General features: G+C 45.8%; 1 protein-coding gene across 1 annotated transcript in view; it reads left to right on the top strand.

Annotated features, from left to right (window-relative positions):
- Window positions 1-4,453: 4,453 nt before the first annotated feature.
- MEX3C (mex-3 RNA binding family member C) overlaps window positions 4,454-24,812 on the top strand; it is a 29,525-nt gene continuing 9,166 nt past the window's right edge. Inside the window, exon 1 of the mRNA XM_082241862.1 lies at window positions 4,454-5,926. Coding sequence (XP_082097988.1) covers window positions 4,495-5,926 — 1,432 coding nt within the window. The 5' untranslated portion in view covers window positions 4,454-4,494. The remainder of the gene's footprint in view (window positions 5,927-24,812) is intronic.

Raw genomic sequence — 24,812 nt, 5'->3', positions numbered from 1 at the left:
TTTCGTTTTTACTCCTTTTCATTTAGTAGTTCTGCAAACCATAGTATTCCCCCAGAAGCATGGGAATATCTCTTTCCCAATGGCCCCATTTTGACTCCAGGCCTGTTGGCACTCAGCACCTGAGCTCAGTATTAGATGGAGTGATAGAAATAGCTACTCTCTCCAGTCAACCATGGAGAAAGCAGGTTTTTCCTATGAAGAGCTATTGTGTTCCTTTGGTGTCTAAGTTATTGCCTTGACCTTCTGTCAAGTGTGTGTGTGTGTTATCCTTTCTTAAGACCTTCCCCCAGCAATTCCTGTGCTTCTTAGAGACCAGTTAGTTATGACTTCAACAGCCAGACTTCTTTTATGCACTTAAAAATATACATCCTGTTTTCTCTCCAAAAGGCAGCCTTGAAATGAGTTACAAGAATGCCTTTGATGTTCCGCCAGGTTGTGGGGAGTGTGTCTGTATACATGTGTATATAATTTTAAGGGACGTGTAAGTTGAGTTGTTTATGTGCATTCACAGCCAGCCATGGTGCACATTCACCAGGCCACGTACAGAATGGGCATATGAGCTATTCACAAAGATGGAATGTTGTACATTCTCCGGTCATTATGCATAATCCCCAACTGGAGAATGTGCATATATCAACTGAATTTTGTACATTCTCTGGACATTTCAGATACAGATATATACCCACCCACCACAAACAAGTGAAAAGCTGAAAAGATGAGCATCCCAGCTGGAGTAAAGGGAAATAGGGAGAGATATAGGCAAACAGAAAAAGGAATAACAGATGAGGGGAGAGAGAGAGAGACTGTCATTATCCAAGGCAACTAAGCACACTTCTATTTATTCTGTTGTGTCAACATTTGTTTCATTTCAGCAGAGCCTCAAGAGGCAAATTCTACTGAGCAGAAGAGCCCATCAAGTCCAGCACCCTGTTCTCACGGTGGCCAAGCCCATAAGGAGGACCCATCTATGATTCCTACCAAACGGTAATACTAAATGGAACAATGCCTTTGTGTTTTGTGCAGATAGCAAAGCACATATCTAGCTTTATATCTTTTTCTCTGAAAGTGCTAGGACAGACACACCCTCAGTCCAACTATCAAGTTTAGGACTGAATAGTCTTTCCATGGCCACTCATGCTCCAAGGCAGCTTCTGTCCATTGGACAGTGCCCATGATATCACAGCATGCCTTCTTGAACCCACTGTCATTTCCAAAAGCTTTCACTCTAATTTTTTACCTACCGTATCTTCTAATCCCTCCTCCCCCCATTATGTAGGGATAGCATTAAAGCATTGGTCAAAGTGATGCAAACCCTTCTTCCTTCAACACCATCCTATTTCCTGGTAACATGCAAAGCCCTCCTGAATTCTGTGGGGATTCTACTTAACTTTCTTATTCATGTAAAAGCCCACATTTGTGGAACTGGCAAACCACTTAAGCTAGGACAGTGGGGCGTTCTAAAATCCACAGTCCAGTCCTATTTGATGTACTCAACAACACCATAACATCCCAATTTCCACTGAGATACATTGGCACAGAAATCACTACACCCCTTCCGAACCCGTCCTCACTATTTAATAGCAAAACAATCCTTAGAATTAGGCTATTAGTCTTATTGATGTCAGTGGGGCTAAAAGCCTTCTTAAGTGGTTTGTGGGTGTCAGCCAGGATGACTCAAAAGCATATTTGCAGAGCTTCAGGCATGCAGGAAACATAAGACGCGTAGCAAAGGCAATATGTGTGTCATCCTAACTGTTTTATATCACATAAAGTTTGAATAAATATTTATTTTCCAGGGGAAAATGATGAAGGTTGGCTTAAAATAGAGCCTTGCAGATAGTCTGGAAATAGTCTAAGCTCACACCATATTGGGATTTCTCCATAAAGCATGTGTCCACAGGAAAAGGATGAAAAATTCAGTCTTCTATGACCTACTTTCCCCTCTAATATTCTCCTATGTAACAGTAACTTTTAAAAAAAGGCTGTGGAACAAGTTAACAAGGGAGGTTGTGTGATACTTATCACTGGAAGACTTAAAAAAACTAAACTGGATAAACAGCTCCTATCGGAGAGCTAAGGTGTAGTTCTTCTACCCTCACAGTTTAAAAACACATCATCAGCTCAAACTTTGTTAATTGTAAAATTATTCAGAATGTTGCAACTCCTAAATTGAGCAGCAGACTCAAGTTGCCAGCCTAAGTAATAGGCCCTCAGACTCACATTTCATCTCAACTCTTGTCTCCCAGTACTGTATACATTTGCATAAGGCCAAATGGAAAGTGGTTTTTTTTTTGGGGGGGGGGTTGAGTGGAGACATTTTCAATCATATTGCTTGAGGTGCCTTCTCGCTTGAACCCATAAGCACTACCTTCCCATTGGCAGCATTCAGATATTGGTTCAAACAGACCACTCCATTAATGATAGCTGCTTGAAAACGCTAGCTTCATGCAAGCTGTTCTAAGTGGAAAATAATTTGTCTGAAGTAGCCACCACTCATGAACATGAAATTTATTACGGTCAGAGACCAGCTTCTGAAACACAAATGGAACTACAATCCCAAAACAAACATTTAAAACAATACAACCACTCTAAATCACCAGTTTTCAAACATTGTTGGCTTCTCCACTGTGGAATGCCACGTTTGCCATGAAACCTCTGTGTACTGCAGAGGACGTGGGGCATATTCTAGGGTAGAGCTTTGGAGTCTGAGTTGACCCATGTGCTCCTGATATCCCCCCTGCACACTGCAGAGGAAGATCAAGATTGGTTCGCAACCTGTCCTTCGAAGAAGCTTGCCTGCCATTACTGATCTCCTCAAGGAACCCCTTTTACGTTTGAAGAATCCCAGCGGTCCCTAAAACAAAGTCTTAAAAACCACTGCTGTGGTACAGATATATGGAGAACACTGTAAGCCAGGCTTCCTCGGCCCGCCAGATATTTATGGCCTACAACTCCCATTATCCCTAGCTAGCAGGACCAGCCGTCAGGGATGATGGGAATTGTAGTCTCAAAACATCTGGCGGGCCGAGGTTGAGGAAGCCTGCAGTGTAAGCAATTTGCTGGCGACAGTTTTACTTCTCCTTTACATCTGCAAATGGGGCAGTGGATGGGCTGGATCATTGCCTTGTCTCAGTAATGGAATGGATGAGAGCTAACAAAGTGAGGCTCAATCCAGGTAAGACTGAGGCATTCTTAGTGGGCGGTAGGCTTGCCACCTTTGTCCAGGCAAAATACAGGACAGGCTGGGGTGGTTGGGGATGTGATCTCCCCCCCCCCAAAAAAAAAAAATGTTGCGAAGTGACTTCAAAGCAACCCATTACAATCTATTTCAGCCTAACAGGATGACCCCTCTAGAATTTGTCACATACACATGTGCACATGAATTTGTAAATCCTTCTGTGCTTGGCTACCCAGAGCTTAAAGACATGACCTCTCACACACTCTTTCAAACATGCATTTGGAGAGGGTGCCTAACTTGGCATGCACACACACACACACACACAGGGGCAGAGACGACCTGTAATACATGACAAAAGTGTAACAATGCAGGACATAGCATTTTCCACTGAAATACGGGACAATCCTGTATTATAAAGGAGAGGTGGCAACCCTAGTGGACCGTTCCCTAGAACACAAGATGGGATGTTGTCTGCTCTTGATGCGGTTACAGAAATGTAGCGCCTATATCTGGACAGGGATAGCCTAACTTCTGTCACCTATGCTCTGATAACCTATAGGTTAGATTACTGCAATGTGTTATACATGGGGCTGCCTCTGAAGGTGTTTTGGAAACTTCAGCTGCTGCAGAAATTTGTGGCCAGGTTGCACACCTAACACTTGTTGTGTTAGGAATCCACATCATCTGTTGTGTTAGGAATTCCCCACACTCTCTCTCTTTTGTCAGGGCTGGTGCCACCCTGCCATTTATTAAAAAGGAGGCTCAGACTTTCCTGGGTGGAAGCCATGCCTTTGATCTGGGGAAGCTTCTGGGGACGAGACTTGCAAAAAAAAAAGTAAATAAAAAGTTGTGCGTGCGCAGGTGCGTGCATTCTGTGCATGTTCAGAGGCACGCTTGTGTGTGAACCTGTCGAATTATTATTATTATTATTATTATTAAAAATGGCATATAATCTCTGGACGGGCGCCCATCCTTTTTCTCCTGCTCCTCCCTCGCCTCACAGTGGCTCCTGCCCTTCAACCTTCCCTCCCTCAGGCGCCTCTGCCTTTCTCTCTCTTCCCTCCGTTCCTCTTCCCACGCGGGATGAGGGAGGGAAGCGGGAAGCTGACCGAAGGCCGGGGTGAGTGAGGGGTTGGGCCAGGCCAGGCCGCGGAGGGCAAGCAGGGCAAGGCCTCGGCTCACCCGGCCGGCGCCGCCGCCGCCGCCTCAGCCTCCCTCCCGCCCCCGTCACAATACCCGCCCGGCCGACCCAACAATCCTGCGGGGCCTGGCGGCGAGATTGGGCCCGAGGCGAGCGAGGGCGGGCGGGCGCGTGGATGGTGTCTGAGGAGACCAGAGGGCAGGAGGGAGAAGAGCAGCAGGAGGCGCCGCCGCCGCCGCCCTCTCCGCAAACGCCGCCGCTTCTTCTCGCCCCGCGCCCCTTTGCCCGTCCAGGCGCGGCCGCCGGAGCAGCCGCTTTCCCCCCCTCCGCCGCCGCCTCCTCCTCCTGCGGCCGCGGCAGCAGCAGCCACCGCCTTCCCGGGGCCCTGCCCAAGCGCCGGCTGCTGCTGCGGTTGCTGAGCCGCCGCTGCCACCACCCAATCGCCCGGCTGGGGGAGCGGCGCGGGGCGGGGCTGGAGCTGCCTGGGCCGCCGCCGCCTGCGGCCGCCGCCGCCGCTGCTGCTGGAGGAGCCGGCGGGGGGAAGCCGCCATGGAACAAAAGAAGCGCTGAGCCGAGCGGCGGCCGTGGCGGCGGCACCACCGTCGTCGCCGCCGCCGCCGCTCCTGCTGCCAGCGCCTCGCCTCAAGCCCCGCAAGAGGCGGAGGAGGAAGAAGAAGAAGAGGAGGAGGAAGAGGAGGAGGAGGCCGTCGTCCTCGCCGCCGCCGCGGGAGAGCCGGCAGCAGCAGCAGCAGCATGTCGCCCAGGAGGGCCCAGTAGCCCCAGCGCGTCGCCCCTTCCTCCTCTTCCTTCTTCTCCGCCCGCTGCTGCTGCCGGCGGCCTTGCCGAGGCCATGCCGAGCGGCAGCGCCTCGCCGTCGCCTCAGGAGGAGCCGCCCGAGCTGGTGGGGCTGCTGCTGCCGCCTAGGCCACCGCCGGGCCTGCTGCTCCACTATCACCACCATCACCCGCTGCTGCTGCCGCCGCCGCCGCCTTCGCCGCCGCTGCTGAGGGAACGCCTGGCCGGCCTGGGCCTGGGCGAGGCGGCGCCCGTTCCGTCCCTGGAGCGCCCGGAGGAGGAAGAGGAGGGCGGCGGCGGCGAGGAGGAGGAGGCGGCGGCCCCCGAGGGCGGCGGCGACCTGGAGCTGGACTTGGAGGAGCCGCCTGACGAGGAGGACGACGACCGAGGAGGAGGCGGCGGCGGCGGAGAGGACTTGCTGCTGGAGTCCGGCGGTGGCGGCGTCCCGGCGGCCTCCCTCCTGCTGCTGCCGCCGCCGCCGCCGCCGGCCTTGCCCCCCGGGCTGGGCTCGGTCATGCTGCCGCCGCCCCTCTCCGCCGGCTCGGCCTTCGAGGCCCAGGAGGCGGCGCTCGGCGGGGCGCTGTACGGGCCGCCCGGCGACGATGCCCACCACGGCGGCGTGATGGCGGCGATGCTCTCGCAGGGCTACGGGCCGCCCGGAGGAGGTGTGGCGGCGGCGGCGGCCGGGATCCCTCCGGTGCCGGCCTTGAACGGCGAGCAGGCGGCGCTGCTGAGGAGGAAGAGCGTCAACACCACCGAGTGCGTGCCGGTGCCCAGCTCCGAGCATGTGGCCGAGATTGTGGGGCGGCAGGGTGAGTGCTTCGGGGGTGGGGAGGAGAGCAGGAGGAGGCCTTGGGGGTGGGGGAGGCTGAGTAGATCGGGGATCGGGACCCCGAAATCAGGTGGGCGCTGGGGAAGGAAGAGGAGAGGCTGGTGCGTGGGGGGCGGGGATCTGAATAAACTGGGTTCGGGCGAGGCCTCCCTAATTATTATTATTATTGCTATTGTTGGAGGCTGCCCTGTTCTCTTGTGCATGGGAAGCACGAGGGGGGCGGGCGGGTAGCATGGCCCATTGAATGCACACACACGAAATTTGCACGAGGCCAGGGAAGCCAAGGGTAAGTGCAATGGGATACTGGGAAGGGCTGGGTCCGATGGAATGGGATGCACGCGGGGTGACTTGGAGCGAAGGGGAAGTTCCGGGGTGGGTCAGGAGACCCCCGGGCATTCGGAGCAGGAGGAAGTCGGGTCTGAACCTTGGGATTGCCAGGATGCCAGGTGGGGGTAATGGGGAGGAGGGGGAAATTGTCTGGAGGATAAGGGGTTTGGACTCTGGCAATGCAGGATCATAGCTGTCAACTTTTCCCTTGTGAGGAATCCTATTCAGAATAAGGGAATTTCCCTTTTAAAAAGGGGAAAGTTGACAGCTGTACGCAGGATTGACATGTGCTGGAAGTTGGGAAGACCTCTTGGTTTTGGAACTTGGGGGTTGAGATTGGTAGGTGCCCTGCCCGGTTACAGGGTTGCTGAATGGGTTACCTTGGTGGTGCGGGGAGGGGGAGTAATACCAACAGGTGGGTGAAGAAGTGGCGTTCCGAAATGTGGGTGCTTTCTGTTGTTCCTGTGACCTGTAGAGAAAGGGAAGCTGCGCAAGAGTTATGAGCTGGATTGGGAAGGAAAGGTCCAAGGTGTATTAAAACTAAATGTAGGAGGCCTTTGGACAGGCCTGGGCATGTTCCACAGAAAGCATGAGCAGATTTGGGTGACTTAAGTTTTCACAGACAGTAACAACTTAGTTGTATGGGTGGTAGAACTGAGTAGGGCCTGTGGGGTTTGTTTTTTATTAAGAACAGACACTTAGAAAGAATGTTTGCTTCCATTAAGTGGGGATGGGAATACTGTATACTGCTCGTAAAGAAAGGATCAGAGATCTTTCAGGAAGCGTTATTTTGGAGAAGACGAATAGAACATTTATCACAGGTAGAACTGTGCACAAAGTCTTATTGTTGCAGAGTTTGGAATGGATGATATCGAAGCCTGATTTTAGGAAAAACTTACTAAGTAAGCATAACGTAGCAGTGGAAAAGATTGCCTAGGGTGTGGTGGAATCTCCACCCTTCAGGCCAGGGGGAGGTTAGGAAAGAATTGAGTTGGGATAGGTGATGAATTCAATGCCTGGGGCAGGGAAGAGGCATGAATATTGAGATGACTTCCTGGTAGAAAGCTGGTGTGATGTTAAGAGTACTAGGGAGACCAGAGTTCAGTCCCCAACTTGGTCATGTAGCTCACTTAATGATGCGCTTGTCACCTGCTCAGTCTTCATTGTGAGAATAGGTCCCATTTTCCTTTGGAAAGATAGACATGTAAGGTGGTGTGAGGCCATTGCTAATATACACAAGCACCTTATAGCCTGTGGTAAAGGACTCCTACCACAATAAAGGGCTACTTCAGTTGTATGATTCTGAGAGTTCTTTCAATGAAAGATTTGATATATCTTAACTGCATGCTATGTGGTGATTTGCAGGGATACACTTGGGAAGATACTGTTTTGTTGCTGTAGGTGGTCTGTAATGCTGTCAGTGGTAATGTAAGTGTGGGAAGGGAGAACTCTGGCGACAGATCTACTGGAACATAATAATTTATAGTTGAAGGGTTGGCATAATCCAAGCTGGTGCAGTATCAGGGGTGGGTTAGAAGTTAATTAGCAGAACCCCTTTGTAAAGCAACATGCAAATAAAGATTAGGCGCAGCCAATTTTTCCACAGCTTGTGCTTTCCTTGTCCCCCTCCTCTCCCATCTACAGTGTAGAGTACTGTATTCCAAGTTTCATAAAAGCACAAAAACAAACTAGTTGAATTAATGCCACTCATCCTTTCCCATTCTCTGTCAGTTAATTGTCAGTCGCTTTCCTGTCACCCCTCCTCCTTTTCAGAGTTATCCCCCATCTGTCCTTTTTTGTCTGGGAGCACAATAACCTGAAGTTGGTGGGAAGGCGTATTCAAGGACACAACAAAAGCGCCAGGCTGGTGTGACCTGTGAAGCAATAAATAAAAAGCTGAAGCAGACATAGCTGGCTTTGCAGATGCAAGGATAGGCATCATTTGCTGCTGTAAATTATAAGTGTCTATCTTTTCCCAAAAAAACTTGATTTTGTTGTTTTTAGAAACTTTAGCTCTGATTATAACTGAATATGAAACCTATTAACCTCAGGCCAGATGCTGCCACCAGGTTTTTAACTACCTCTGTTAGCAGTCAACTGAGTTGTTAGGGACTGACTCAGATGAGCAAAGTTATGCTACTGTGACTTTTACTTTGACATGCTTCCCTTTGTGCTGAATCAGGCCATAAATAAAAAGAAATGGGTTTTACAGTAAACAGATTTAAGGAGGGAATACATGTATTGTTTCATGTTTGCCTGGCCAATGTCTCCAGTTCTCCAGCTTCTGCTTTCTGCTGTTGCTTCTACCAAGTACCCTGTTTCTCAGTTTGTGCTTGTCTGATAAGGACATGACTTGTGATGTCATAAAATCAAGTTATCACTTCCTTGTGGATGGTGTGGTCAGTGATAAAAGCATTTCCATTAAACCAAAGTACTATATAGCATGTGATTTTTTTTATTTTTATTTTGTTATTTGATAAACACTTCAAAAGTTTGGCTGTCTCTTGTGTTTTAAAAGTATTTTTAGTCAATCATTGTGCTTCTTAACTGATTGATCAGCTACTTTAAATTTGGTTAATTTGCATATTATTTATGATGCTGAAAGTCATTTATTATTTAATAAACGGTACTTATTGCTCATTATTAGAAAATATTAACAATCCTCTTTCCCTGTATTTCATTCCATGTCACAATAACATTCCAGAACCAACAGCTTTTCTGCTTCAGGCTAGATAACCTTTTAAAGATTACTCATGTGATGTACTTATTCAGTAGGGCAAATTGGACTATACTTTCCTCCTACCCGTGTCCATCATGTGGAGAGGAGACTGGCCCACTGACCTTCATCTCTAGCATCCTCAGCTGTCCATGTGGGAAAATTCAAATATATCCAGCACTCGTGGTGGGGATCCTCCTGCCCACAGGCTTAATTATGCTTGGCCCAAGCCATGCCCACCTGCCATACACCTAACTTCACATGTTGTCAGGTATGGGCAGATAAAGGCACAGTGGGGCTGCAAGGACGTCAGTCAGCTGATCAGCGGGACTTGCATAGTCCTGTGCATGAAAGCTCAATAATCAGCTGATTGTTGGAGCTTGCAGAGCACAGGGTTAAGGCTTCCATGCTCATGCTATGCAAAAACTGGTCATTGTGATGCCAGCTGATTGACAGGTGGATAGCCCTGTCCACCTGTCTAACTTAGCCCTCAAGGCTGTGGCAGGTAAGAAGCCCATCAGCCAGCCAAATCCTGTTCCCACTTATGTCCTAAATCAGGCACGTCCAACAGGTAGATAGTGATCTAACGGTAGATCACTGGACGTCTGTGGTAGATCACTAGACAATCACTGGCTTCCCCCAAAGAATTTCAACATTTAAACCGCCCTGCACCCCAAAAAATGGGGCTTTCGTCCTCACTAAAAAAGCTCAACAACCTTGACCTGAACCCCCCAAAAGGGGGCAGATCACTGCCAGTCTTTAACTCTGTGAATAAAGCATAGTCTCTTGGGAGTTGGCCACCCCTGTCCTAAACCATCCTTCCACAACCTAGTGTGTTTTAGACTGAAACTCCCATCATCCCCACCCAGTGGTGGGAAATAATGGTAGTTATAGTCTAAAAAGATCTGGAAGGCATCCAGAAGGGAACACTATCTTATGCGCATAAAATTCAACATGTGTAAGTCAAATCTTGTAATCAGTTTATTGACAAAATCTGCTGATGAATAATATACACTTTTAGCTTGCACACATAAGAAATTATGCACTTAGATAGTATCTGAACATGACATCCCCATGGTTAGGGGCATCAGGGACTAAGTGGAGAAAGCATGCATATTTATTCTTCTCTCCACGTAATAGACTGCCTTTGGGGGCATGTAGTCCTGTGGATTTTATTACCTTGGTAACTGGCAAAAGAGAACACTATTTAGAGATTAGAGCTGCCATGGAAGTCTATTTTAAATCTCAGAGGCAGATCATAGAATTGTAGAGTTGGAAGGGATCCGAGGGGTCATCTAGTCCAGCCCTCTGCAATCCAGAAATCACAGCTAAAGAATCTTTGACAGATAGCCATCCAACCGCCGAAGGAGGAGAGTGCACCACCTTCCGATGTAGACATCAAACAGCTCTTATTATCAGAAGGTTCTTCCTAATGTTTTGTTGGAATCTCCTTTCTTGTTATTTGAATCCATTGGTTTGGGTTCTACCCCCTGGAACAGTAGAAAACAAGCTTGCACCATCTTCCATGTGACAGCCCTTCAGATATTTGAAGATGGCTATCCTATCCTATAACCTCTTGGTATTATCTTCTCCAGGCTAATCATGCCCAACTCCCTCGACCATTCCTCATAATGCTTGGTTTGCAGGCCCTTAATTATCTTGGTTGCCCTTCTTTGCATACATTCTAGCTTGTCAATATCTTCCTTAAACTCTGATGCCCAGAATTAGATGTAATTCCCTAAAAGGCTGTATTGAAGTAATAATATTTTTTTAAAACCCATTACAAACTATATGTTAAATAAATAGCTGTCCCATCGTTTCTTATATGACTTAGGTTGAAGTTTCTTAGGTGCCTGCTTTTTATTTTCATGTTTATGACAAAAAGGCTCTTCTGCTCTCAAATTTATGCCCTATCTACTCTAGATTCTTTATTTATAGCTGTCCTGAGGATCTTACTACATTGCACAAAAGCAGGAAATCATACTTTCAAAGAAGAAAAATGCATTTTTAAATGTGGACCTTTTATACAAACAAAAGCAGAAGAAATGTGTTGGAGTGTTCACAGTTACTCCTTTTAAGAGAATCACAGGCATTAGAGAATTTAAGAAATTGTGTGACCATTTACAGTGCAATCATGATTCCTACATACAGCACATCCCCACTATTCCAGCTGGTATATTTTTCACCCCGGCTGAGCTCTTCTTAAGCTGGCAACATAACTTGGCACATTTGCTTAGACTGCCTGTGTTCAAGCCATACTGGCACAAATCAAAGTGGTGGGGGGGGGGGAGAGAGAGATTAGGGCAAAAAGGGTTCTGTCAAGTGTGGGAAATGAGTGTGCTGGGGTGGGGAGAGGTATAAAACGACTTCTTCCTGACTCCATTCACTGATCCTGCCCACCTGTTTGGTGTAATATACACCACCAAAATACAAGTGTAACTAAAATTCATCCCATAGGCATCAGTGGAAGGGCAGAAAATGAAGGCTTACAGTTCCACCTATATACACCATACGCACAAGAGAAGTTAGGATGTAGTTAAATTTGCATAGAAGATAGGTTGGATTATCTGCCTCATTAGTATTTCTCTGGAGCATCCTATGCACAATTTACTTTGGGTGTAAGTCCCATTGAACTTAAGAGTTGTCTACCTAGAAATAAATTCCTGCATAGGATTGCTTTGCTAGTCCAGTAGCTGTCAAGTAATATCTTCTGCAGCCTGGATTGTAAAATACTAGTTTGTTGATTCTACCAAGAAGTAAGGAAAGAAATAGCAGCCAATCTAAATACATTGTTTCCCCAATCTCCATTCTCAGTTCATAAAGAGTGGTTGAACCACCTTTTCACAGTGAGGCATGAGCTACTGCAAAACAAGCACACTATAGGATCTGTTGCTTGGCATCTGTCATAAAGGTTGGTATGCAAGTTATGTTAACTACCTGCAATTAAATGTTGCAAGATACAATCCTCAAGTGTGGTATATGCTTTTGATATGCTCCTCAATGTTGAACAAGTAGCTCTTCTCCAGAAGTACTTTATCAGGGATTCGGTTCCTCCAAACCAGATTGAGAAAACGTTATTTGCGTAAGAACTGAGTCCTGTTCTGTTTCCCCACCACCAAAGGCTATTGTTGTTTATTGCAGTTACTTTTCGTACTACATGTTCCTGCTATTTAGTTTCTGATGCCACTACAGAGTCAGCATAGCAAAGAACATGTCATAAATAGATTTGTGACTCCACAAAGAAACAGTGGCGTAGCGTGGGTTCTCAGCACACGGGGCAAGGCAAGTAATTTGCGCCCCCTAACCCATGGATTTTAGCACTCGAGTCTCTTCCGCGCGCCCCCCCAGATGTTGCGCCAGGTGCGGCAGGCCCCCTCCACCCCCCACGCTACGCCACTGCTCCCACCACAAGTCTTCAGGACAGCCTTCCGAAGGCTGGCGCGGGGAGAAGGTCTCTCCGCCCCACCGCCAGCCTTCGGAGGAGGTCCGAGGACAGTGGGGTTCCTGCTTCCTCGAGGAGGGCCGGCCAAATGCGCCCCCCCAATGTTGCGCCCGGTGCGGCCGGCACCCCTGGCACCCCCCACGCTACGCCACTGCAAAGAAATTCCTGTTGGAAAAAAAATATTTTCTGTAAGAGGCATGAGTGAGGGGAGGAATAAACAAACATTAGTGCATCTGTACATATTAAACAGTTCTCAAAATTATATTGTGCTATTTGAACCTAGAAAGCAAAAGTTGACCAGTAGTTCTGCATTCAAGACTACACCCGGCCAGCTCAGCGTTCGATGCCACCATGGTAGAATTTAACATTTCTGAAAGTACCTAAAACAGTTGCCCAGGTTATTTTTCCAGCCTTCCAAAAGCCAAGTGGGTGGAACAAAGGAACTATGTTTCATCCAGAGGCAAAAAACCCCACTAACATGAAGGAATCTGAGTAGAATTTGCCTTTAAAAGTGGATGAGGCTAAATGGATTTTCCCTACTCACATGATACCTGCTTTGCCAGGCATGCTCAGTGACAAAGTTGCCATAAGAGGCATGGTTAATCCAGGCTAATATAGAGTTTTGTTGGGTGGGGGAGTTATCACCATTTTATAGTGAATGGCTTGTTCCACTTAAAGATGTGGTTGTCATAAAACATTTTGAGGAATGGTGAAAAATAAATACCTGTTCAGAAGGACATTTTGTTAGAATCCTTGCTTACATTGTACAATACAATTGTACATACCATGTATAGTCAGAGCTTGTATTACCAAAGCAGGTAGAGCTCCATCCCCTTTGATATGGATGGGCAAAGGGCTATTGGTCCCATTTCATATGATCAGCTCCATAATATTCTTGCAGTGAAGCTGGTAAAATGTGGGTTGGGTGGTATAAGTCTTAGGTAGGTTTGTAGCTGGGTGTCTGACCATACATAAAGAGTTCTCACTAATGGTTCCTCATCATCCTGGAAAGTGACAAGTGTGGTGCTTCAGAGTTCTGTCCTAGGCCCTTTGTTGTTCAGCATCTTTATTAAGTACTTGGATGAAGAAATTGAGGGGATGGCCGCCAAATTTGCAGATGGGAGAAGAAGAAGAAGAGTTTGGATTTGATATCCCGCCTTTCACTCCCCTTCAGGAGTCTCAAAGCGGCTAACAATCTCCTTTCCCTTCCTCCCCCACAACAAACACTCTGTGAGGTGAGTGGGGCTGAGAGACTTCAAAGAAGTGTGACTGGCCCAAGGTCACCCAGCAGCTGCATGTGGAGGAGCGGAGACGCGAACCCGGTTACCCAGATTACGTGACTACACAGAAGACAGGATTCACTCTGACCTTAATGGATTGGAGAACAGGACCCACACTAATAATATGAATTTCAATAGGAACAAAAGTAAGGTTTTGCACTTAGGCAGGAAAAAACAGCTGCACACATATAAGATGGGGGACACTTAGCTTGGCAGTGTGATGCAGCAGCAAAAAGAAAGAAAAGCTAATGCTATTCTAGGATGCATCAACAGATGTACAGTGTCCCATTCAAGGGAACTCAGTAGTACCAGTCTGTTCTGCCTTGATCAGACCACACCTGGAGTACTGTGTCGAGTTGTGTGCACTGCAGTTTAAGAAGAATATTGACAAGCTGGAATGGTGCGGAAGAGGGCAACCAAGATGATCAAGGGTCTGGAATCCAAGCCTTGGGAGGAATGGTTGAGGAAGTAGGGTAGGCTTGATGAGAGGAGACAGAGAGGAGATATGATAGTCATCTTAAAATCAGACTCAGACTCATTTCCTCTCCAGTGTGGCAAGTCACAAGCAGGGGAGGAGCAAAAGCTCTCTTGTGTTTTGTTTACATTACAGTGGATGCTCGGGTTGCGAATGTGATCCGTGCGGGAAACACGTTCGCAACCCGCAGCACCACGCATGCGCGGGCCGTGCTACTGTGCATGTGCAAAGTGTGATTTAGTGCTTCCGCGCAGGCGCGAAACCCGGAAATAACCTGTTCCGGTACTGCACATAGTTTATGTTGTGTGCAAACTAGGCCAATGTAAGTTGTTTCTCCCAACCCAATTTGACACTTCTTTAAGGACAAGTATAGCTTCTACAGTGCTATAGAAAGGTAATAAATTGAAGGTACATTACATGTTATTAAAGTACCCATTTGACATAAATAGTAATTTTATGAAAATGGATTTAGTTAAATGATGGTTAACAAGGGGAAAATAGCTCTAAAGGTTTTAAGAACAGTAAATGGCTCCCCTGCTAACTGGGCTGCTCATTTTTACCTATTGTTACCTTGTTTGTTCTTTGCTGACTGAAAAGTGTTAGGTTTAAAAGATACTTGAAATTTTAATAGAGGTAATATGGGAGGACCTCTGTGCTTTATAACGGCAAAACAAAAAAATACAATAAAGCTGATTTATTTAGCTGGAAATTGCCATTTAAGTTTGCAGTTTCTTCAGACAGTCTTTTGTACACTCCACATTTGGGATGGAGGAGAAATCAAATCAAGTTCATAGAGGATAGGTCTCTATCAACAGGTATTAGCCATTATAGTTATATGGAACATCTGGATTCAGAGGCAGTGTGCCAGATGCTGAGAAGGGCTGCCGTCTTCCTCTTCAGCTTGTGAGCTTCCTGGAAGCATCTTGTTGACCATTGTTGGAAACAAGTTTCTGGGTCTTGATCTGATACAGTAGGGTACCTCTTATATTCTTATGATGACTCCTGTGAAGTTTGCACTGCAAGAAACTGAATTCCAGAGCATTAATAATTGGGGTGGAATAGATGCAGAAGGAGTGATTTGATTTATTTTTTAAGACAAGGGAACTTCACAATGGTGAAAGATTTGTGAGCTTTCTGAAAACAGGGCCAGATGGACATTAAGATTACAGTTCTTGAGAGAGTTACTGAAGAGTGGTAACTTAACAGAAATGTGGTAACCTAACCAAGCAAGGTAATTATGCATCTTGATGACAGATGTTTTCCATCCAGAATTAGTATATATTGAAATATGCTAGTGGCATATTCTTGTAACTTCCACTGTGGAATATCAATACATCAGAGTTCCCAGAGTCCGAAACTGGAATGTGTTAGGTATTTTAGGTCTCCCCCCCTTTTTTTTTTTTTGGCCTTCGTGTGATTTCAGTGGGTGGGCATTATGTGTGCACATTCCATTTCTTCAGCTGCTTGCAAATTTATAGCCTTACATTCAGCACCGTCAGTACTGAAGCCATTACTGGCAGGGCTGCAGTAAGTATCTTACAGCTCCATTCACTACAAGCTTTGCTCTGTGTTATGAGGCACAGAGTCATCCAGAATGATTTGCTGCCAAAAATGGACAGTGTTACGCACACTGCACAGAGAATTCAGGCCAGGAACAAGTTTCAATGACCACCTTGAGAATAGGTTGGTGACCGCTGCTGGTTGGCTTGCATTGCCTCCAGCCCAAATTTGGTCGCTGGTCTCACCTGCTGCGTGTGATGACATCACAGAAACTTGTAGTACCATTTCCAAAGAGGAGAACCAGGCAGCCAGCCCCCAATCGAAGGTTTTTTGGAGTCTGTACAACTCCAAACCTCCTTGCAATAAGAATAGGAAGGTCAGAAGGGGGAAAAAGAAACAAACCCCCCCAACCTGGCCTTTGGTTTATTGAATCTCCAGAACAGAGGTCAAAAATTAAAAAGGAGACAAACTTCTAAACCTGCTAAAGAAAATACTGCCATGTCTGTCTGTCTGTCTGTCTGTCTGTTTGTATTTTATATAAATTATGCCTTTTGAGTGCCAACATCAAGAGGCAGCTGTTGGTATTTGACTCCTGAATGAGTAGGAACATAGGAAGTTGTCTTGTATTGAGTTTATCCAGCTCAGTAGTTTATCTAGCTAGCTCAGTATTGTCTACACTGGAAGGCAGCAGCTTTCCAGGATTTCAGCTGGGGTCTCTGCCAGCCCTTCTAGCCGGAGATTGAACCAGGGACTTTCAACATGCAAAGCAATTAATCTCTGACCCTGCCACAAATAAAAATGAATTTATCTTTGTGGACATGGGGAGCTCCTCATTCAGAGGATAAGAAATCACTTCAGCTCGTGACACAGTCATTAGAATGTGTTAGGAGTAATAATAAAATATGGGAGTGCATTTCCAGACATGAACTCCAAAGTCAGAGAAGTCAGGGGGAGAGTCCCATATCGCATGCTTAAATCTCTTCATGCATTTCCCTAGATCAGGGGTCTGCTACCTTTAAGACGGGACGCGGGTGGCGCTGTGGGTAAAAGCCTCAGCGCCTAGGGCTTGCCGATCGAAAGGTCGGCAGTTCGAATCCCCGCGGCGGGGTGCGCTCCCGTTGTTCGGTCCCAGCGCCTGCCAACCTAGCAGTTCGAAAGCACCCTCGGGTGCAAGTAGATAAATAGGGACCGCTTACTAGCGGGAAGGTAAACGGCGTTTCCGTGTGCGGCTCTGGCTCGCCAGAGCAGCGATGTCACGCTGGCCACGTGACCCGGAAGTGTCTCCGGACAGCGCTGGCCCCCGGCCTCTTGAGTGAGATGGGCGCACAACCCCAGAGTCTGTCAAGACTGGCCCGTACGGGCAGGGGTACCTTTACCTTTACCTTTAAGACAAAAAGAGCCACTTGGACCGAAGAAAAAAAACCTGGGAGCCGCAAAACCATTGCGACATTTAAAACAGTGGGGAGTGTCAAGGCACACAATGCGCCTCCTCCCCTCGCTAGTATCCGCCCCGGAGCCACATGCGGCTCCGGAGCCGCGGCTTGCAGACCCCTGCCCTAGATGAGAGTCAACCTGAATATACTTGATATGCTAATCGGGTTACGAAAAGGTATGTGGTGTAAAACATTTTCGATCTTTTCAGACCCAGCACCCACTTTTGACTCAAACATGCATTTGGGGGACCCATTTCTTAATCCTTTACCATATATGTGCATGGTGTTAGTTAAAACATTTGAGAAGCAGTGATACAATGGACCACGTCCTTTTCATGGTGCTTTATTTTATTTGCTAAAATAAATAAACAAGCATTGAAATGCAGACATCCAAGACTCCAGGAGTGTGAGGCTACAGAGCCCTTGAAACTTTCTGTGTATTTGTCCAATCTGGCGCTTTTGAAGGGATATGGGACTTAGGTGCTTTGTTTGGTGTAATAGAACATTTAAACCTGACTCAGGGAGGTGGGTGTTCAAATCACCAACCAGTTGTGACTCTCACAAGGTAACCCTGGGCGTAACCTACTCTCCAGGTAATCTGAGCTCTCTGGGAGAAAGGGGCATGCAGATTTGTCAAAATAAAAACGTATTTTTCCAACCATGATCATAAAGACACACAATAGTCACCTTAATAGTGATGGGGTTTGAGAGCTATTGCAAAACTCTGTTAGTCCTGCAAAGATAGAGGAGGGATTGCTCAAGGCTGTAGATTCTGGGACAAGAAGCCGGGCTAGAGGCTGTGTTGTGGGTTAGGGAATTCTGATGATTAAGGAAGTTCTGCCCGTGCTTCCTGCTCGCATCCTCTCTGGTTTCAGTCTTTTGGCAGGCGCTGTCTGCACGTGATTTTAGTTTTGCTTGACAGCTGTGAGGGCTCGAAGCACTTCTCTGTGTATGTTTTTGTTAGGCTTATTTTAATGAAAGCTGAGTTCCCAGAGTCCTCCTAAGAGGCCAAGGCCAAGTGATCTGATCACAGCCATGGAGGTTTTGTTTATAACTCTTCTCTCTGTTCCATAACCTTTGAGACTAATGGCAGTCAGTGCCCTTTCCATGCAGAGTGATTGTGACTGTTATCTGAGGGCAAGTTATGAAGCTCATTTGGGCTCAAAAAAAGAAAAAAAATCCTGAAACACTTCCTCCAGTGCAGATAGTCTCGCTTAACATACAGTTGTGAACTCCAAATGTAATTCAGCGTGTTATATATTGATATGGCATGTTAATTTTCCCCCATTATAATTCTTACTGGGGGACTCTAAAAAAGATTTCAGTAACTTGCAGCAGTGGCGTAGTGTGGTTTGACAGCACCCGGGGCAAGGCAAGTAATTTGCGCCCCCTAACCCGTGGATTTGCGCCCCCTAACCCTAACCCCCAGATGTTGCGCCCGGTGCGGCCAGCCCCCCCTGCACCCCCCACGCTACACCACTGACTTGCAGTTCCCTTCCAGTTCTTAGGAAGTTCTGCAACATTTTCCCCAGGACCCCCTACAATTGTCTTATTTCACTGTTATGGTTACCTTTTGAAGGTGAACAGATTTGTGTCAGCCACTGAAAAGTCTTGGTAGTGGAAATCTAGAGGCTTGGTGAATTCTGGCTTTTAGAATAGTTTTTCCCATTCGTGATGCATTAGTATTTCAGGCTTATTTCTACCTCTCTTTAAATAAATTTGTTTAAAATCAGTGCTAAGGTAGTGCTTCAAAAGCGCATCAGTACTCACAAATAATGTGTTACTGAGGACTCAGCTATACAGCTGCAAATAAAAAGGTTTAAATGCATTGTAAAATACAACATACAAATGTGACACTAGATGGCGATGGCGAGCTATGGCAAATTCAATATATTTTTCAAAACATGTTTTAAAAAAGCATTTTCACAGCGTTTTTCATATCTGTGTAGTTTCCACCTGAGGAGGGATTTCAGTGCTCCTCTATGCTCCTCCTGCTTGCAGCTGTAACAAGCAAGATAGCACTGTGTTTTTTATACTGTAAAATAATATCTACTTATAGGTAAGTACAAATGGGTGAGTTACCCTTGGACTGGCTCAGAATCAATTTGATTCGAATCTCTTACCCATATACAAATGACAAAGCAGCCAACAGAGAGAAAGAACTGCTGGCTGTATGAAACAGTTCCATGCATTTGGTGATCACACGAGACATCAAAGTTAGTCCACATAGTGGGAAACAGGCAGCACTGCCCAAAGTACCTGCTTAGGGCCACCCCCACTAGGGACCCTCTTTCCTAGTGACACTTGGTAAGTATTTGCATCACACCAGTATAGTGTTCATACGACTGGACTGTAACAATCACCAATATCTTTTCAGAAGCAATGGATTATAGTTAAAACAGAACAAAGCATTGTTTTCTGTGTAGTGGAAATAGACTATTCATTTTGTTTATAGAAATTATTTCAGAACTTTAATACATTGCAGTTTCTGGGTAGTTCAGCATAAAAAGGGAGTATATGATCCTCATAAGTACTCGGTGTATGATCCTAGTGAGATACAGAATGGCATCAACTAGATTCTGCTGCCAGGGATGAAACCATAATATGAGCACATGGACTGTTGTGCTGCAGTGATAATTACTAAATATGTTTTCCCCACCGTGATTGCTTTTCAAAGAGTAGGCTTTCATCAAAAGCTCACAAGAGTGACATAAATATGGTTTTTAAGAGATACAGTGGTACTTCGGAAGTCAAATGGAATCCGTTCAGGAAGTCTGTTTGACTTCCAAAACGTTTGGAAACCAAGGCGTGGCTTCCGATTGGCTGCAGGAAGCTCCTGCAGCCAATTGGAAGCTGTAGAAGCTGCGTCAGACGTTTGGGTTCCAAAGAACATTTGCAAACTGGAACACTCAATTCCAGGTTTGTGGTGTTCGGGACCCAAAACATTTGACTCGCAAGGCATTCGTCAACCAAGGTACGACTGTAACGGGCGGGATTCACCTTACAAACCCCCTCAACAGAAACCCTTTGCAACTGGGCTCCCTCCCTTTTACTCCTTGTTCACCCTGAAATTGGCTCAGGGTGTGTGTGTAGGAGAATTCCCAGCATTGGGGGGGGGGGGGGAATACTATCTAGCAAGGCTGATAAGCTTATGCAAACGAAAACACTTGTAGTATCACATTAAATTCCACCGTAAATGTTTGCATTACGTTCAGATTTCATTTTTACCAGTTTTTTTAAAATAGAAACTTGTTATACTTGAAGCTTTTACAATCTGGCAATTTTCATTAAAATAAAACTTTAAAAGTAATCAGTTTTTATCTCTCCTGGCAGTGGGTGGATGAGATAAGGAGGATATGATAATGTGTCCCACATACTAGTTAACTATGTTTAAGGTTTAGGTTTTTAACAATCAGGCAGTTGTGTCCATTTTCTTAAATAAATGAATTCACCCCTACCATTTCTGTATCTGTGACTTTTAAGCTGCTAAACATGAATAAACCATAATGCCCAGATCAGTCTTTGTACATAAGCTACACTATATAATTGCATGGTTCTTTCTCCCCATCCCCACCAGTTTAAGTTGAAGTTTTGGAGGCTAGTTAACAGGTGTCATTGGACAAGTGCTCCACCTTGTTTTGTGTAATTAAAGTTGATGAATTAATTGCTCCTTTGATTAAAATATACTCACTGTAAGACTAGTTGAGCTAGTATAACCTGGCTTCTGGCCTTTGAATCGGTACAAAATAGTGAAAGTTCCCTTTTGGGTGTAGGGTTATTATTTAATGAACCTATTATCCTGCCCTTCCTCCCAAAGGTGCCTAGGGTGGCAAGCAAATTCACAGTTGTTGTTTTTGTAAAATCAGCCTTCTAAAACAAGATAGAAGGAACTGGTCCACCTAGCTTAGAATCCTCTCTTGAAGTGGACTTAGTTCTCCAGGGCTTAGGCAGCAGGCTTCTCAAAGCTATGCTACCCGGCTTCCTTTAGCTGAAGTTGCCATGGATCGAACCTGGACCCTCGTGCTTGCAGGTATATGTCCGACCTGCCAACTTATATGGCAATCACATTTTATTTACAAGAGCTTGGAAGCAGAGACGTCTTGCACAAGCAGAAAAGCACTTACGCAAGGCAGTCGCCTGCCAATTTATCTCTTGTTACCCTACCCTGCTATAGTCCCCCATACCCAGTCACATGCCATTCCAGAGAGTCCCTCACCCTTCAGAAGTGGCTTTCCAGGGATCCTTGGGATTGCAGTGCAGATATGTGCCTGGAAAGCCCTGCCACATGAGTGGAATTCTGCTAATATATCTCAAGAGCCGATGTTTTAATTGCTATGCGTTTCCCCCACAAAGATGTATCTTTCGGTGCGCTTTATTGTAGTGTTTCTTCCAAACTGACCTGATTTGGAGCCAAGTACTTTGTCTTCAGCAGCCTACCTTGAGTGAGAGTGAGAGGGAGCTATCAGGGATTGTTAGTTACTTAAGAAATGTGCATATATTCTTCTAGTTTACCTTGGCAGTATTTCCATATGTGCTGTTTCCCTCTTTAAAGTTATGCATTTCAACATGGCAATGCTAATAGTAATTACTTAACAGACATGTCTTGCAGAGACTAGCACAGGCTTGTGAAGTGCTTTGGGGGTAACTGCCAGAGTTCCCTTGGGTATTGTTTTTCTCTCTCCTTAGGCTACTCAAAGTTGCCAGTGAACAGACAGTTTTATCATCGTGTAAAATAACTTGCACGGTAAAACTAGCAGAGCCAAGCAACTAACTTTTCTCATCACAGGAAAGGGTCCAGACTCCACTCTTGGAGCAGGGTTGGAATATCTGTGGCATTTGCCATGTGCTGACTGCCTGCAAACTTTAATTTTGTGGGGAGTCTTTTGCACCCTGATACCTGTTACCAATCATAAATGTGGAGGAATATGGGGTGCCTTTGCATGTGGCTATGCGGTGCAGACAACCGGCTCCCCATGTGGTTGTGTGCATCTTGCAATCAAATAATTGTCACTTTGGTTCACCCTTTGCTGTTGGAAAGAGAGAATGGTAAAAACACATGTAAAACAGGCAAAGATAAAACAGATTGGTGGGTGGGGGTGTATGTATATACACACAGAGAGAGAGAGAGTGCCCTGCTTTTCCTCTTTGAGACTGTTGTCTGTCAGTTTATTGGCATACAATAAGCCTGATAGCGCATCACATTTTGCTGAAGTGCATAAATGCAAGGAGACAGGTTTTTTGGATCTGTATTCCAAAATGTGGGAGCTTCCTATCATTCACTCTTTTTTGTGCAACTAGAAAAATGCCTGCCCTAATTAGAGTTAAAAGATGTCCAGAGACTTTAGCGGTTGCCTTGACTGTAGCTAGAGACCCAGTGAATTCAGGCACTTCTTAACCTCTATACAAGTTATATATTAAGCCAGCTTTTGCCAACCTTCAGATGTTTTGAACTAAAACCCCACCAACCCCCAGCCATCACTGCCATATTGATGCTGGTGCTGATGGGAATTGCCGCCAAAAAGATAGGGAGGACACTAGATTGGTGAAGGCTGTATTAAGCTATATACAGAAGTCACGCGTTTGGCCTGCATATCCCAAGGGAAGCTAGCAGATTTTAAGGTGTGCCAAGTCTAATCAGATGTCAGCAAGAGAGGTGAGAGGGCAAGTGGCACAGCCGACTTCTGAACTGCCAAGTGTTCCAGACCAGAGGCTGACGGGTAAGCACGAGTTTTCTTGTTTCAGTTCCTTATTCTTCAAAGACCAGCACTTGCAGTGACGTAGGCAGCACTTCCTTAATTTGGTGCCTCTCTTCCATGTAAAGAGGAATAACCAAGTTGAAGGAAACAGGTGGGCTTGACTGCTAAGAAGAGCTGTACATTTCAGCAGGCAGCGTGACGTTGCCACACATGTGCAAGCAGGCATAGACTCCTGGAGATTAAAGCAAGGACTGAGATATGCTCATCTGGGCTGTTTGGAGAGTTTCTGCCATGTCCTTGCTGTGCCTGAGGACATCACCTCTTGACACTGAGATGCCCTTTCTTTGAATAGGAAATAATTTCTTGGTTGTTTAGCAGCAAGCTTATTTCCACACTCAGCTGCCTTGCAAATATCCTGAATGGTAGTTAATTACCGTATTTTTTGCTGTATAAGACTCACTTTTTCCCTCCTAAAAAGTAAGGGGAAATGTGTGTGCATCTTATGGAGCGAATGCAGGCTGCGCAGCTATCACAGAAGCCAGAACAGCAAGAGGGATTGCTGCTTTCACTGAGCAGCAATCCCTCTTGCTGTTCTGGCTTCTGAGATTCAGAATATTTTTTTTTATTGTTTTCCTCCTCCAAAAACTAGGTGCGTCTTGTGGTCTGGTGCGTCTTATGGAGCGAAAAATACGGCAATCCATTATACTTTTGGCAAGCGTTGCTCCAAAATTGCTCATCTTAGTGCAGTTTTTTTTTAAAAAAAAGGAAATTCTGGTTTAGAAAGATTTTGGTTGTTTAATTGTTGCGTAGCTTTGGGGTTTGAAGGGTTGTATTCAAAAGATATTGGGATATACAGTGGTACCTCTGGTTACGTACTTAATTCATTCCGGAGGTCCGTTCTTAACCTGAAACTGTTCTTAACCTGAAGCACCACTTTAGCTAATGGGGCCTCCCGCTGCCACTGCGCTGCTGGAGCACGATTTCTGTTCTCATCCTGAGAGTTCTTAACCTGAAGCACTATTTCTGGGTTAGCGGAGTCTGTAACCTGAAGCGTGTGTAACCCGAGGTACCACTCTACTCTTCAGAAGGAAGCAATGAGTTAGATCAGGGTGGTCCACTTTTCATACCTGCAGGCCACACACTACCTTGTTGCACAAAGTGGGGAGCCAGACCAAAAGGGGGGGGACCCCACCCTTGTGCTGCCTTCTCAAAGCCAGCTAAGCGAGGTGTCAGGCTTTAGGAAGGAGGCACAAGGCTCTGGCAGGGTTCTGAAGTCTTCCCACCTCCTTTGGCGCCTTACCAGGCTGTGGGAAGGTAGCACGAGGGCCACACGTTGGACCACACTGAGTTAGATAATGCAAAATGCATTTTTGTGTTCTCAGCCACTTTTAAAATGTGGTCATTTGTAAAGGAAATAAGTAAGTTATAATGGAAGGCATGTAACAACTTAGGCACAGGCAACGAGTCTGTAGAGAAACATTTCTGAAAATCAGTGAAGATTCAGTAACATTTCATTATTATTTTTTTATATATATTTATTAAAGTTTTCACAATATTACATAATGAAAAAGAAAAAAGAAAAAATACAAAGTAAAAAACAGTTAAAAACAATTCCATCTTTTTGTCACTTATCTTTCATTTGCTTATTTCCCGGACCTCCTCATACCTCCCTTTTTTGTATTCCAGTTCAATTCAGTAACATTTCATTCTGCGGTGGAGGAGAGACAAACAGATGGAAGAAACATCAACTTTGTTCTCGTCTGACCCCAAACCTGCCATGTTTGATTTTGAGTAGATCTTTCCTTGGCTACATAGTATTCAAAAATATTTATTTTTGGTGTATTATAATTTGTTTCTATGATGTGATGTCTAAATAGAAGGTGTCATTTCTAGAGTTCCTCTAGTTGTATAGCAGCCAGTTATTTGCTTTCTATATTTCCAGGAATAATTCTTTCTATGCTTGATACAGGGGTCAGAGATATTGGCATGCCTTGGTA

This window comes from Podarcis vaucheri, assembly GCF_965113315.1.
Source record: "Podarcis vaucheri genome assembly, chromosome: 11".
Taxonomy (NCBI): domain Eukaryota; kingdom Metazoa; phylum Chordata; class Lepidosauria; order Squamata; family Lacertidae; genus Podarcis; species Podarcis vaucheri.
This window is presented reverse-complemented; position numbering and strand designations above follow the sequence as displayed.